The sequence below is a fragment of the Bombina bombina genome, chromosome 3 (assembly GCF_027579735.1).
Source record: "Bombina bombina isolate aBomBom1 chromosome 3, aBomBom1.pri, whole genome shotgun sequence".
In the NCBI taxonomy this organism is placed as follows: Eukaryota; Metazoa; Chordata; class Amphibia; order Anura; family Bombinatoridae; genus Bombina; species Bombina bombina.
This window is the reverse complement of record NC_069501.1, coordinates 595,951,039-595,967,848: the sequence shown is the minus strand read 5'-3', so window position 1 is coordinate 595,967,848 and position 16,810 is coordinate 595,951,039. Positions and strand designations below refer to the sequence as shown.

The 16,810-nt window shown below is 41.6% G+C and overlaps 1 protein-coding gene across 6 annotated transcripts in view; it reads left to right on the top strand.

Annotated features, from left to right (window-relative positions):
- LOC128653722 (ultra-long-chain fatty acid omega-hydroxylase) overlaps window positions 1–16,367 on the top strand; it is a 136,734-nt gene extending 120,367 nt beyond the window's left edge. For all 6 annotated transcript variants that reach the window (XM_053707179.1, XM_053707178.1, XM_053707177.1 and 3 more), the window contains 3 exons: window positions 11,537–11,601; window positions 12,368–12,450; window positions 15,482–16,367. In XM_053707179.1, coding sequence (XP_053563154.1) covers window positions 11,537–11,601; window positions 12,368–12,450; window positions 15,482–15,653 — 320 coding nt within the window. In that variant the 3' untranslated portion in view covers window positions 15,654–16,367. The remainder of the gene's footprint in view (window positions 1–11,536; window positions 11,602–12,367; window positions 12,451–15,481) is intronic.
- Window positions 16,368–16,810: the final 443 nt, after the last annotated feature.

The window sequence follows — 16,810 nt, the reverse complement described above, 5'->3', positions numbered from 1 at the left end:
TATGGGCCTCGTCAGTGAGGTGCAGCCACATTCCTCTAAGCACACTGGGCAAGGAGTCCACGTCTGGTTTCCCCCATCACCCATAGGGAGACTTCCCCAGGGTCATAATAATTTGCATACAAAGAGAGAAGCGCTCTACCAGGAACGAACAACAGCTCAGTGGCTTGTTCTATGGCGATTTACCACCCGGAAGCAGCCTCTTTTAGACCAGTGTGCTTTTCACAGAAGAAAACTTTCCTGAAGTATATCAGTCTGATCCCGCCAAGTAAGGTCAGTCCAGCCCCGAAATACCAGGCCGTTCTCCTCTGAACAAGGAACATGACAACCCCAGACGATCGTTTCGGCCTCCTATGGGCCTCGTCAGTGAGGTGCAGCCACATTCCTCTAAGCACACTGGGCAAGGAGTCCACGTCTGGTTTCCCCCATCACCCATAGGGAGACTTCCCCAGGGTCATAATAATTTGCATACAAAGAGAGAAGCGCTCTACCAGGAATGAACAACAGCTCAGTGGCTTGTTCTATGGCGATTTACCACCCGGAAGCAGCCTCTTTTAGACCAGTGTGCTTTTCACAGAAGAAAACTTTCCTGAAGTATATCAGTCTGATCCCGCCAAGTAAGGTCAGTCCAGCCCCGAAATACCAGGCCGTTCTCCTCTGAACAAGGAACATGACAACCCCAGACGATCGTTTCGGCCTCCTATGGGCCTCGTCAGTGAGGTGCAGCCACATTCCTCTAAGCACACTGGGCAAGGAGTCCACGTCTGGTTTCCCCCATCACCCATAGGGAGACTTCCCCAGGGTCATAATAATTTGCATACAAAGAGAGAAGCGCTCTACCAGGAGCGAACAACAGCTCAGTGGCTTGTTCTATGGCGATTTACCACCCGGAAGCAGCCTCTTTTGTGTGCTTAGAGGAATGTGGCTGCACCTCACTGACGAGGCCCATAGGAGGCCGAAACGATCGTCTGGGGTTGCCATGTTCCTTGTTCAGAGGAGAATTGCCTGGTATTTCGGGGCTGGACTGACCTTACTTGGCAGGATCAGACTGATATACTTCAGGAAAGTTTTCTTCTGTGAAAAGCACACTGGTCTAAAAGAGGCTGCTTCCGGGTGGTAAATCGCCATAGAACAAGCCACTGAGCTGTTGTTCGTTCCTGGTAGAGCGCTTCTCTCTTTGTATGCAAATTATTATGACCCTTGGGAAGTCTCCCTATGGGTGATGGGGGAAACCAGACGTGGACTCCTTGCCCAGTGTGCTTAGAGGAATGTGGCTGCACCTCACTGACGAGGCCCATAGGAGGCCGAAACGATCGTCTGGGGTTGCCATGTTCCTTGTTCAGAGGAGAATTGCCTGGTATTTCGGGGCTGGACTGACCTTACTTGGCAGGATCAGACTGATATACTTCAGGAAAGTTTTCTTCTGTGAAAAGCACACTGGTCTAAAAGAGGCTGCTTCCGGGTGGTAAATCGCCATAGAACAAGCCACTGAGCTGTTGTTCGTTCCTGGTAGAGCGCTTCTCTCTTTGTATGCAAATTATTATGACCCTTGGGAAGTCTCCCTATGGGTGATGGGGGAAACCAGACGTGGACTCCTTGCCCAGTGTGCTTAGAGGAATGTGGCTGCACCTCACTGACGAGGCCCATAGGAGGCCGAAACGATCGTCTGGGGTTGCCATGTTCCTTGTTCAGAGGAGAATTGCCTGGTATTTCGGGGCTGGACTGACCTTACTTGGCGGGATCAGACTGATATACTTCAGGAAAGTTTTCTTTTGTGAAAAGCACACTGGTCTAAAAGAGGCTGCTTCCGGGTGGTAAATCGCCATAGAACAAGCCACTGAGCTGTTGTTCGTTCCTGGTAGAGCGCTTCTCTCTTTGTATGCAAATTATTATGACCCTTGGGAAGTCTCCCTATGGGTGATGGGGGAAACCAGACGTGGACTCCTTGCCCAGTGTGCTTAGAGGAATGTGGCTGCACCTCACTGACGAGGCCCATAGGAGGCCGAAACGATCGTCTGGGGTTGCCATGTTCCTTGTTCAGAGGAGAATTGCCTGGTATTTCGGGGCTGGACTGACCTTACTTGGCAGGATCAGACTGATATACTTCAGGAAAGTTTTCTTGTGTGAAAAGCACACTGGTCTAAAAGAGGCTGCTTCCGGGTGGTAAATCGCCATAGAACAAGCCACTGAGCTGTTGTTCGTTCCTGGTAGAGCGCTTCTCTCTTTGTATGCAAATTATTATGACCCTTGGGAAGTCTCCCTATGGGTGATGGGGGAAACCAGACGTGGACTCCTTGCCCAGTGTGCTTAGAGGAATGTGGCTGCACCTCACTGACGAGGCCCATAGGAGGCCGAAACGATCGTCTGGGGTTGCCATGTTCCTTGTTCAGAGGAGAATTGCCTGGTATTTCGGGGCTGGACTGACCTTACTTGGCAGGATCAGACTGATATACTTCAGGAAAGTTTTCTTCTGTGAAAAGCACACTGGTCTGAAAGAGGCTGCTTCCGGGTGGTAAATCGCCATAGAACAAGCCACTGAGCTGTTGTTCGTTCCTGGTAGAGTGCTTCTCTCTTTGTATGCAAATTATTATGACCCTTGGGAAGTCTCCCTATGGGTGATGGGGGAAACCAGACGTGGACTCCTTGCCCAGTGTGCTTAGAGGAATGTGGCTGCACCTCACTGACGAGGCCCATAGGAGGCCGAAACGATCGTCTGGGGTTGCCATGTTCCTTGTTCAGAGGAGAATTGCCTGGTATTTCGGGGCTGGACTGACCTTACTTGGCAGGATCAGACTGATATACTTCAGGAAAGTTTTCTTCTGTGAAAAGCACACTGGTCTAAAAGAGGCTGCTTCCGGGTGGTAAATCGCCATAGAACAAGCCACTGAGCTGTTGTTCGTTCCTGGTAGAGCGCTTCTCTCTTTGTATGCAAATTATTATGACCCTTGGGAAGTCTCCCTATGGGTGATGGGGGAAACCACACGTGGACTCCTTGCCCAGTGTGCTTAGAGGAATGTGGCTGCACCTCACTGACGAGGCCCATAGGAGGCCGAAACGATCGTCTGGGGTTGCCATGTTCCTTGTTCAGAGGAGAATTGCCTGGTATTTCGGGGCTGGACTGACCTTACTTGGCAGGATCAGACTGATATACTTCAGGAAAGTTTTCTTCTGTGAAAAGCACACTGGTCTAAAAGAGGCTGCTTCCGGGTGGTAAATCGCCATAGAACAAGCCACTGAGCTGTTGTTCGTTCCTGGTAGAGCGCTTCTCTCTTTGTATGCAAATTATTATGACCCTTGGGAAGTCTCCCTATGGGTGATGGGGGAAACCAGACGTGGACTCCTTGCCCAGTGTGCTTAGAGGAATGTGGCTGCACCTCACTGACGAGGCCCATAGGAGGCCGAAACGATCGTCTGGGGTTGCCATGTTCCTTGTTCAGAGGAGAATTGCCTGGCATTTCGGGGCTGGACTGACCTTACTTGGCAGGATCAGACTGATATACTTCAGGAAAGTTTTCTTCTGTGAAAAGCACACTGGTCTAAAAGAGGCTGCTTCCGGGTGGTAAATCGCCATAGAACAAGCCACTGAGCTGTTGTTCGTTCCTGGTAGAGCGCTTCTCTCTTTGTATGCAAATTATTATGACCCTTGGGAAGTCTCCCTATGGGTGATGGGGGAAACCAGACGTGGACTCCTTGCCCAGTGTGCTTAGAGGAATGTGGCTGCACCTCACTGACGAGGCCCATAGGAGGCCGAAACGATCGTCTGGGGTTGCCATGTTCCTTGTTCAGAGGAGAATTGCCTGGTATTTCGGGGCTGGACTGACCTTACTTGGCAGGATCAGACTGATATACTTCAGGAAAGTTTTCTTCTGTGAAAAGCACACTGGTCTAAAAGAGGCTGCTTCCGGGTGGTAAATCGCCATAGAACAAGCCACTGAGCTGTTGTTCGTTCCTGGTAGAGCGCTTCTCTCTTTGTATGCAAATTATTATGACCCTTGGGAAGTCTCCCTATGGGTGATGGGGGAAACCAGACGTGGACTCCTTGCCCAGTGTGCTTAGAGGAATGTGGCTGCACCTCACTGACGAGGCCCATAGGAGGCCGAAACGATCGTCTGGGGTTGCCATGTTCCTTGTTCAGAGGAGAATTGCCTGGTATTTCGGGGCTGGACTGACCTTACTTGGCAGGATCAGACTGATATACTTCAGGAAAGTTTTCTTCTGTGAAAAGCACACTGGTCTAAAAGAGGCTGCTTCCGGGTGGTAAATCGCCATAGAACAAGCCACTGAGCTGTTGTTCGTTCCTGGTAGAGCGCTTCTCTCTTTGTATGCAAATTATTATGACCCTTGGGAAGTCTCCCTATGGGTGATGGGGGAAACCAGACGTGGACTCCTTGCCCAGTGTGCTTAGAGGAATGTGGCTGCACCTCACTGACGAGGCCCATAGGAGGCCGAAACGATCGTCTGGGGTTGCCATGTTCCTTGTTCAGAGGAGAATTGCCTGGTATTTCGGGGCTGGACTGACCTTACTTGGCAGGATCAGACTGATATACTTCAGGAAAGTTTTCTTCTGTGAAAAGCACACTGGTCTAAAAGAGGCTGCTTCCGGGTGGTAAATCGCCATAGAACAAGCCACTGAGCTGTTGTTCGTTCCTGGTAGAGCGCTTCTCTCTTTGTATGCAAATTATTATGACCCTTGGGAAGTCTCCCTATGGGTGATGGGGGAAACCAGACGTGGACTCCTTGCCCAGTGTGCTTAGAGGAATGTGGCTGCACCTCACTGACGAGGCCCATAGGAGGCCGAAACGATCGTCTGGGGTTGCCATGTTCCTTGTTCAGAGGAGAATTGCCTGGTATTTCGGGGCTGGACTGACCTTACTTGGCAGGATCAGACTGATATACTTCAGGAAAGTTTTCTTCTGTGAAAAGCACACTGGTCTAAAAGAGGCTGCTTCCGGGTGGTAAATCGCCATAGAACAAGCCACTGAGCTGTTGTTCGTTCCTGGTAGAGCGCTTCTCTCTTTGTATGTAGATAAATTAGAGTTGCATTTTTTATTTTGCCATAATCGGCTAGATTACAAGTAGAGCAACCCTGCTCAAAGAATAGAGAACAATCTAGTAATAAAAGTGGATGGGTAAATATTTTAACCAAAGCTTCTTAACATTGCCGAAACTAGCACAGTCTAAACTACAGCGTTTTATGACCAGTAAACCCTTTTTATTAACAGTATAGCAGAGAATAACATGTAAAACCATCAATTTAGTGCACCTGGGCTTAACGCTCAAGCAATATCCAACATGAATTTTACTGGATGCAACCATAGAAGTCTATTATGTGAGAGTTTCATCTCGCCTGTGCCATCAGACAGGCAGATGTTAGCGCACCCTAGACTTTATGAGCTCAAAAATAGTAGCTCTACGGATTGTACTCAAGCAATGTTAGTGTACAGTACAGCTAATATGTGTGTGCTCCAATAAGAGTATCATAAAGAAAGCAAATGCATTAAAATAAGCATTGGATGTTTTCCGACTGGCATGAGCAGAGGAAAATGTACTGAGAATTTCTGCAAAAGGTTAGTTTGGTAATTTGTTTTATGACGTAAATAAATTAAATAGCATGGCCAATCGTCAAGGCCTAGTCTTCCTCAAGGTAAAGCCAATCTCTCTCTAGGCTTCAATGGGAGCCTTGTTTTCATGGCAATAGACACGGCAAACCACTTTTTATATTTAATCGTCTGATCTCTGGTTAATTGCCCTTAACGCAAAGTGAAACCACAAGCTTGCGGGAGCATTAACTAGCCCGTTTAATGGCACAAGTTAAATAACAATCCAATTTGCCCCATTATGGGTGCACATTAAGATAGTGCTCCAATCATAGTCTGGTCCTAAATTGAGAATCTTTTCCTCCTTTTGGATTAAAAAAACAGGAACATGAGTATCACATAGATCCTGTAGCTCTCATCAGAGACATTGCTAATGCTGACTAGAATGATAAGCTCTTGTACTATTACTTATCGCAATATCTTCAATGTCAATTTTATTTCTTGGTAGCCTAGACAGGCTTTTGTGATTATATTTGAGCACCCTTTATAAATAAAGAAATAAATAATAAAAAAAACTTCCAGCTCAGAATATCCAACAGTACAGCACTTGTATGGCATTTAAAAGGATTCAGAAGTGCAAAAAGAAAATGCTCTTTAATGTTAGAGCATTTTATTATTGCACTTATTTATGTGTTTAACCCCTGCAAGTTGGTTAAACACAAAGTTAAAGTCAACTCCTAAGCAGTAATGCACTGCTGGGAGCTAGCTGAACCGATCTGTGAGCCAATGACAAGAGACAAATGTGTGTAACCACCAATCCCCAGCAAGCTCACAGTATTGCACTGCTGCTGAGCATATGTGCATATACATGTCATCTAAGTATACCTAGAAAACAAAATACATTTATAAAATAAGTGAATTTAAAGTGTCTTAAAATGACATGCCCTATCTGAAGCATGAAAGTTTCATTTTGACTTTAAAGGGATAAATTAAAGGTCATACTTCCGTTTCAATTTGAGATAAAATCATTTTTGTAATATACTTCCATTAGAAAAAATGCTACTAGTAAAAATTATTACTGTTTCTTGGTGGCATACGCACATATCCTGTGAGGGCCCTGGGCACAGTATTCAATCAACACACCTTTTTAGAGAGTCAGCAGTAGCTTGTATAGTGCATATTATGTCTTCACAAAAGAAAAATACACAGCGCTACCAGCTCTCTGAGTAGACATGGTGTTTGATTACTGGTGCACGGGCCCTCACAGGATATGTGCGTATGCCACAGAAAAATATTAATAATGTTTGCTAGAAGCTTTTTTTCTAATGCAAGTGTATTTCTAAAATGCTTCTATTTCAAATTAAAGTACACATTTCAATTTTGACCTGTCTAAACCTTTAAAGGGATATAATACTTATATGCTAAATCACTTGAAAGTGATGCAGCATTACTGTAAAAAGCTAGCTGACAGAAAAATATCACCTGATCTATTCTATGTAAAAAAGGAAGATATTTTACCTCAAAATTTCCTCAGCTCACTAGAGTAAGTGTAAAAAGTTATCTTTCAGTTACTGCCCAGCTGCAGGTTTAAAAAAACAAAAAAGGGAAGAAATGAACAGTAGCCAATCAGCATCAGCAGTGCTGAGGTCATGAACTATTTTACTGTGATCTCATGAGATTTCATAGTAATCTTCCTTAAACTGAATAGGAAAATAACATGAGTGAGGCATGCTCCCTTGCAAGTCTCTGAAAAATATCTTTCTTTTTTACAAAGAGATGTTCAGGTGATATTTTCTAGTCAGCTTTTTACAACTATGCTGCATCACTTTCAAGTGTTTCAACATTTGGGTATCATGTCCCTTTAAGGAATAATGGCTTAGACATCCAAATGAGCACATAGAAAATCATAGTAATAAACAAAAACAAAAAACAGATCCAAAATTGAAACATCACTGTAATATTCAGTTATAATAGGTTTCATTTTAGGGTCTTAACATTTCCATGAGTACAGTGGGTATTGAAAAGAATCACCCCCCTTGAAAATAATCACATTTTTTGCTTTGCAGCCTGAAATATTACTCAGTGCAATTTATAACATCCAAGTGAATGATATAACACCAACATCTTAGGCAAAATTAAAGACAATTCAAAAACAGAATAACTGAGTTGGAAAAAGGATCACCCCCTTGTGTCAGTATTTTGTTGAACCACCTTTTTGCTTTAATTACAGCCTTTAGTCTGTTGGGATTTGTCTCTACTAACATTGCACATCTAGAGACTGTGTGCAATATTTGCCCACTCTTCTTTGCAAAACTGCTCCAGTTCTGTTACATTTGATGGTGACTGTTTGTGGACTGCAGTCTTCAAGTCATGCCACAGATATTCAATGGGGTTTAAGTCTGGGCTCTGACTAGGCCATGCAAGGACATTCACCTTTTTCTCCTTCAACCACTTTGTGGTAATTTTTGCTGTGTGCTTTGGGTCATTGTCATGTTGGAAGGTAAACCTTCTTTGACAATGACAACTTCCTGGCAGAGAGCAGCAGATTGGAGTCAGTCAGGAAAGGGTCTAACGCTCACTTTCCAGCCGCGACTTTTCCATACCACAGATCCACTTACGTCAATTACGTATCCTATCTTTTCAATGGGATCTTTCTAACGCCGGTATTTAGAGTCATGGCTGAAGTGAGCGTTAGAAATCTAAAGACAAAACTACAGCCGCAAAAAAAAGCCAGGAGTTAAGAGCTTTCTGGGCTAACGCCGGTTCATAAAGCTCTTAACTACTGTGCTCTAAAGTACACTAACACCCATAAACTACCTATGTACCCCTAAACCGAGGTCCCCCCACATCGCCGCCACTCTATTAAAATTTTTTAACCCCTAATCTGCCGACCGCACACCGCCGTCACCTACGTTATCCCTATGTACCCCTAATCTGCTGCCCCTAACACCGCCGACCCCTATATTATATTTATTAACCCCTAATCTGCCGCCCCCAACGTCGCCTCCACCTACCTACAATTATTAACCTCTAATCTGCCGACCGGACCTCACCGCCACTAATAAATGTATTAACCCCTAATCCGCCTCACTCCCGCCTCAATAATCCTATAATAAATAGTATTAACCCCTAATCTGCCCTCCCTAACATCGCCGACGCTTAACTTCAAGTATTAACCCCTAATCTGCCGTCCGGACCTCACCGCTACTCTAATAAATTTATTAACCCCTAAAGCTAAGTCTAACCCTAACCCTAACACCCCCCTAAATTAAATATAATTTAAATCTAACGAAATAAATTAACTCTTAAATAAATTATTCCTATTTAAAGCTAAATACTTACCTGTAAAATAAACCCTAATATAGCTACAATATAAATTATAATTATATTGTAGCTATTTTAGGATTTATATTTATTTTACAGGCAACTTTGTATTTATTTTAACCAGGTACAATAGCTATTAAATAGTTAATAACTATTTAATAGCTACCTAGTTAAAATAATTACAAAATTACCTGTAAAATAAATCCTAACCTAAGTTACAATTAAACCTAACACTACACTATCAATAAATTAATTAAATAAAATACCTACAATTATCTACAATTAAACCTAACACTACACTATCAATAAATTAATTAAATAAAATACCTACAATTATCTACAATTAAACCTAACACTACACTATCAATAAATAAATTAAATAAAATACCTACAAATAAATACAATTAAATAAACTAACTAAAGTACAAAAAATAAAAAAAGCTAAGTTACAAAAAATAAAAAAATTAATAACAAACATAATAAAAATATTACAACAATTTTAAGCTAATTACACCTACTCTAAGCCCCCTAATAAAATAACAAAGCCCCCCAAAATAAAAAAAATGCCCTACCCTATTCTAAAATTAAAATAGAAAAGCTCTTTTACCTTACCAGCCCTTAAAAGGGCCTTTTGCGGGGCATACCCCAAAGAATTCAGCTCTTTTGCCTGTAAAAAAAAACATACAATACCCCCCCCAACATTACAACCCACCACCCACATACCCCTAATCTAACCCAAACCCCCCTTAAATAAACCTAACACTAAGCCCCTGAAGATCTTCCTACCTTGTCTTCACCATGCCAGGTATCACCGATCGCTCCAGGCTCCGAAATCTTCATCCAATCCCAAGCGGGGCTGGAGATCCATCATCCGGCTGAAGTCTTCTATCAAGCGACGGCTGAAGAGGTCCAGAAGAGGCTCCAAAGTCTTCATGCTATCCGGGCAGAAGAGTAGATCCGGACCGGCAACCATCTTCTTCCAAGCGGTGACAAGCGGCTCCATGTTGAAGACCTCCGGCGCGGATCCATCCTCTTCTTGCGACGTCCTAAGTCCGAATGAAGGTTCCTTTAAATGATGTCATCCAAGATGGCGTCCCTCGAATTCTGATTGGCTGATGGGATTCTATCAGCCAATCGGAATTAAGGTAGGGAAAATCTGATTGGCTGATTGAATCAGCCAATCAGATTGAGCTAGCATCCTATTGGCTGTTCCGATCAGCCAATAGAATGCGAGCTCAATCTGATTGGCTGATTGGATCAGCCAATCGGATTGAACTGGAATCTGATTGGCTGATTCCATCAGCCAATCAGATTTTTCCTACCTTAATTCCGATTGGCGGATAGAATCCTATCAGCCAATCGGAATTCGAGGGACGCCATCTTGGATGACGTCATTATACTCTACGCTCCTTTTTTGGAGCCTAACGCACTGAAAACGCAGCCATTCTGTGAACTCTAAATACCAGCAGTATTTAAAAGGTGCGGGGAAAAAAAAGCATGCTTTAGCTACGCGGGTTGTTACCGACAAATCTCTAAATCTAGCCGATAGTTTGGTGTTGAGGCCAAATAATTCAATTTTAGTCTCATCTGACTATAACACCTTTTTCCATGTGGCCTCAGAATCTCCTAGGTGTGTTATGGCAAAGCTCAGGCGTGAATGCATGTGGCCTTTCTTGAGAAGTGGCTTTTTTCTTGCAACCCTCCATGCAAGCCACATTTGTGGAGAATTTGTGATATTGTTGTCACATGCACACAATGACCACTCTTTGTCATAAATTCCTGCAACTGCTTTAGAGTTGCTGTGGGCCTCTTGTTAGCCTCTCTGACCAGTTTCCTCCTGACTCTTCCATCTTGTTTGGATCGACGTCCTGATCCAGAGTGGGTCTATGCTGTACCAAATACCTTCCACTTTTTAAAAATAGACTTCACTGTGCTTCTAGGCATTTAATCTGTTGGCGCTCTACAAATAACCAATAATAATAATAATTGATAAAGCCTTTGATATTTTCTTGTATCCATCTCCTGACTTGTGCCTGTCCACAACATTATCCCGGAGATCTTTTGACAGTGCCTTGCCATCCATAGTTGATTGTTTTCTTCAGTTGCACTACCAGGGACTGAGATGCTCCAGGAAAGCTATTTTCATGTTGAGCTAATTAATATGCCCACAGCTGATCACAGTTGAAGGTCAAATGGCTTTGTGTGTGGCGTTGAGAAGGTGATTAGCTACACCTGATTGAGTTTACAAGTAATTTTAGGAGGGGGTGATCCTTTTTCCAACTCTGTGATTCTGTTTTTGAATTGTCTTTATTTTTGCCTGACATGTTGATGTTATATATTTACCTTGGATGTTAAAAGTTGCACTGAGTAATTACAACTGGATAAACAAAAACTGTGTCTGTCTTTATGTCAGGCTGCAAAGCAACAAAATGTGATTATTTTCAAGGGGGGTGATTATTTTCAATACCCACTGTATGTCACTTTTTATGTCAATGATCTTTTATTTAGATGATTTGTGTACAGGGTTGAGAAAATTAACTTTTTTAAACACTCTATAACATTTGATTAGCCTTATATATGTCTCTAATGAATCAACATTCCAAACAAAGGTCTCCTGTGTTTCTGTCAATCTATAATTTAAGTTCCAATCTTAATATATCTTTTCTTTCTCTTCTAAGGAAACACCTGCCTGTTAAGTATTTATGGAACCCACCACAATCCTACAGTCTGGCCAAATCCAGAGGTACAGTTAATCTGTTTTGATCATTGATATTGAATGTCATCCTGGTGTAAACCATCTTAAAGGGATATGAAACCCAAACTTCCATGATTCAGATAGAGCATACAATTTTAAACAATTTTCCAATTTGCTTCTATTTTATTTTTTCTTTGTTTCGTTTTGTATCCTTTGTGAAAACGCGTACATAGGTAGGCTTAGGTGCAACAATGCTCAACTGGGAGCTAGTTGATTGCTGATTGTTGTCTTCACATATATGCATTTTTTAGCGTCCAGTGGTACATTGTTGCTCCTTCAACAAAGAATACCAAGATAATTAAGCAAATTTGATTGAAGAAGTTATTTAAAACTGTATGCTATATCTGAAACATGAGAGAAAATGTGGGTTTCATGTCCCTTTAAAGGGATATAAAAGTGCAAACAGAAAATGCTCTTAAATGGTAAGATCATTTTATTATTGCACTATTGCTTGTATATAACTGTGTGTTTAAACACATAGTAAAGTCAGCTCTAGGTCAGCAATGTACTACAGAGAGGTAGATGAACTGATCTAGTGAGCCAATGACAAGAGGCATATGTACGTAGCCGACAATCCTCATCTAGCTTCCAGCAGTGCATTGCTGCCACTGAGGATATATAAATTTTCTTTTCAACAAAGAGAACAAAGTACATTTTGCAGCAGAAGTGTAATTAAAAGTGTACTAAAATGACATGCTCTGAGTGTGTTATGACTTTCCTATAACTTTAAGACTAATATCCCCTGTTATTGTAGGTATATGATCCATATCGCTTTGATCCAGAGAAATTTCAGGAGAGGTCATCACATGCATTTGTTCCTTTCTCTGCAGGTCCCAGGTATCAGCACAGCAAACTCTCAGATAATATTTTTTTTTTATATAACGCGTTTGTTAAGCATAAAAATCAATTTAAAATAATGACTTGCTAAAGAGATGTAGTTGAACTATCTGTATAAATAGAATCATCTTACTTTTCAGAACAATACTGATTTTGACTCATATCACATGATGACAATGTGTAACCTACGTGTGTTTACACCTAATTGAAATTAGTAGGGGAGAGACTTACTTACATAGGGAAGTATATTACATGATAAATTACTTTATATTCGGCTAGATTACGAGTTGTGCGCTAAGGTAAAAAAGCAGCGTTAAGAGGTCCTAATGCTGCTTTTTTATGCCCGCTGCTATTACGAGTCTTGCAGGTTTAGGGGCACCGCACACTTCGTTGGCCTTACTGCAAAACGACTTACGTAAACTTTGTAAAGTCTTTTTTCTATGGGACTTCCATAGCGCCAGTATTACAAGTCTGTCCTGGGAGGCCAAAAAGTGAGCCGTACAGCCTACCCTGTCAAGAGTCCTAACGCATTTAAAAGTCAGTAGTTAAGAGTTTTATGGTACAACGCCGTAACATAAAACTCATAACTAAAGTGCTAAACAGTACACTAACACCCATAAACTGCCTATTAACCCCTAAACCGAGGCCCTCCAGCATCGCAACCACTAAAATAAAATTTGTAACCTCTAATCTGCCGCTCCGGACACTGCCACCACCTACATTATATTTCTGAATATAAATAAAAAAAAAACTACCAATAGCCCTTAAAAGGGCCTTTTGTCGGGCATTGCCCCAAAGTAATCAGCTCTTTTACCTGTAAAAAAAAATACAAACAACCCCCCCTACAGTAAAACCCACCACCCACACAACCAACCCCCCAAATAAAATACTATCTAAAAAAACCTAAGCTCCCCATTGCCCTGAAAAGGGCATTTGGATGGGCATTTCCCTTAAAATGGCAGTTAGCTCTTTTGCGGCCCAAACCCTAATCTAAAAAATAAAACCCACCCAATACACCCTTAAAATAACCTAACACTATCCCCCTGAAGATCGACTTACAGTTCTGAAGACCGGACATCCATCTTCAAGGAAGCGGCAGAAGTCTTCATCCAACCGGGCCAAAGTCCTCAACGAAGCCAGGGGAGAAGTCTTCATCCAAGCCGGGCGAAGTGGTCCTCCAGACGGGCAGAAGTCTTCATCCAGACGGCATCTTCTATCTTCATCCATCCAACGTGGAGCAGCTCCATCTTCAAGACATACGGCGCAGAGCATCCTCTTCAAACGACGGCTTCTTACTGAATGACGGTTCCTTTAAGTGATGTCATCCAAGATGGCATCCCTTAGATTCTGATTGGCTGATAGAATTCTATAAGCCAATCGGAATTAAGGTAGAAAAAATCCTATTGGCTGATGCAATCAGCCAGTAGGATTGAGCTCGCATTCTATTGGCTGTTCCAATCAGCCAATAGAATGTAAGCTCCATCCTATTGGCTGATTGCATCAGCCAATAGGATTTTTTCTACCTTAATTCCGATTGGCTGATAGAATTCTATCAGCCAATCGGAATCTAAGGGACGCCATCTTGGATGACGTCACTTAAAGAAACAGTCATTCAGTAAGAAGCTGTCGTTTGAAGAGGATGCTCCGTGCCGGATGTCTTGAAGATGGAGCCAGTCCGCGTCGGATGGATGAAGGTGTAGATTAGGTGTAATTAGTTTAAATATCTGTAATTTGTTTATTATTTTCAGTAATTTAGTGGGGGGTTTTTTTGTACTTTAGCTAATTTAATTGATTTAATTGTATTTAATTTAGTTAATTTATTTAATTATGGTGTAGTGTTAGGTGTTATTGTAATTTATGTTAGGTTTTATTTTACAGGTACTTTTGTATTTATTTTAGCTAGGTAGCTAGTAAATAGTTAATAGCTATTTAGTAACTATTCTACCTAGTTAAAATAAATACAAACTTGCCTGTAAAATAAAAATAAACCCTAAGCTAGCTACAATGTAACTATTAGTTATATTGTAGCTAGCTTAGGGTTTATTTTATAGGTAAGTATTTAGTTTTAAATAGGAATCATTTAGTTAATGATAGTAATTTTATTTAGATTTATTTAAATTATATTTAAGTTAGGGGGTGTTAGGATTAGGGTTAGACTTAGGTTTAGGGGTTAATACATTTAGTATAGTAGCGGCGACGTTGGGGGCGGCAGATTAGGGGTTAATAAATGTAGGTAGGTGGCGGCGGCGATGTTAGGGACGGCAGATTAGGGGTTAATAATATTTAACTAATGTTTGCGAGGCGGGAGTGCGGCGGTTTAGGGGTTAATATGTTATAGTGGTGGCTACGTTGGGGGTGGCAGATTAGGGGTTAATAAGCGTAGGTAGGTGGTGGCGACATTGGGGGCGGCAGATTAGGGATTAATAAATATAATGTAGGTGGCGGCAATGTTGGGGGCAGCAGATTAGGGGTTCATAAGTATAATGTAGGTGGCGGCGGTGTCCGGAGCGGCAGATTAGGGGTTAATAAATATAATGTAGGTGGCGGCGATGTCCGGAGCGGCAGATTAGGGGTTAGTAAGTGTAAGATTAGGGGTGTTTAGACTCGGGGTTCATGTTAGGTGTAAACATAAATTTAGTTTCCCCATAGGAATAAATGGGGATGCGTTAAGTAGCTTTACGCTGCTATTTTGCAGGTGTTAGACTTTTTCTCAGCCATCTCTCCCCGTTGATTCCTATGGGGAAATCGAGCACGAGCACGTATGACCAGCTCACCGCTGACTTAAACAGCGCTGGTATTGGAGTGCAGTAAGGAGCAGAATTTTGCTCAACGCTCACTTCTTGCCTTTTAGTGCCGGGTTTGTAAAAACATGTAATACAAGCGCTGTAGGTAAGTGAGCGGTGAGCAAAAACTGCTCGTTAGCACGGTACCACTCATAACGCAAAACTCGTAATCTAGCTGATTGTTTCCAACCACACACATTTTTTTGCCAACCACATTTAGGTTAACAGCTCTGACTTGTCACCAACAGGAACTGCATTGGACAGAACTTTGCTATGGCTGAGATGAGGGTCGTGTTAGCCCTGACCCTTTTACACTTTAATGTCACCTTGGACCAAACTAAATCCGTGCGCAGAAAGCCTGAGCTGATATTACGTGCTGAAGGCGGATTATGGCTGCAGGTAGAGGCACTCAAATCCTGATGCCACTTGAACAGAGGAAGCTAATAGTGTAATATCCTACGCAAAGGAAAAAGAGACGTTACAAACTCTTCTCATGGTGGAATATTTGTACAACTTACTGAATATAATTTAATTATAAAATGAAATATAATAATTTTTATTACTTGGTTCTTTTTATTCAAATACTTTGTTATCTGTTAAATGTGTGAATTTCAAAGAAGAGAAAAACTGTCTGTCTTTCAAAACCCTAAAACATTCTTTGGTAACAGATTGTTGGGTGAAGTGTTTGTAAAGTAAAAAAATGACTCTGCAAATCCATTGTTCGTGCAACTTCAATGCTATTGTGAAAGCCAACAAATTGTATAAATAGCTCCTAAATTTCAATTCACACTTCACAAGTATTTTTGTAGTTTGTGATACAAGCACACGTGCACACTCATATAAATGTTGTGCACATGCTGACAAAATACTTTCCAAAAGACTGATTTACCACTAGTCCGACTGTTAAAGGGGTATGAAATACCTTGAGATTGTAATGTAAAATGCTTTATTATGTATAGTAAAATAACTCTTTGGACCAATAAGTCCTTATCATTACTATACCCACATTTTAGGTAGCACTGAACCTGTATAGTAAATGAAACTCTGTATAAATAATAATTAAATCATTGGAGGACACAATATTTACACAGATGCAACAAATTATAATAATTTAATAAAAAATAACTGGCATAATCACTGGTTTATTCTTATTTACCACATTGTTCGATCTGCAAATCCACTGAACACTGAAGACACAAAATAGATTACTTGTTTATGAGTTGCAAGAGTAAGCAACAACAAAGAGCACTAACCCCTAATTAAATTAGAAAATAGTTACATGTAGTAGTAGATATATTAAAACAGGGTGAATTGACTATTGCTATTCATAAACTCACTTTATTAAACAGAATTAAGACACACTAATGTTAAAAACACTTAAACTCTGCCGGAAAGTAAATGCTGAGTAGGAATATCCGGTACAATAGAATGGATTGTTAGGAATCAGAGCGTGACAGCAAAACACGTGTCAGGGGACCGGCTTCAGAGAGCGTTGTCTCTCCAATTTTAATTAGCTTACTCTAACCGCTATTATGATATTTGCGTGTGTAGTTGAATAATAATTTTATATGTGATCG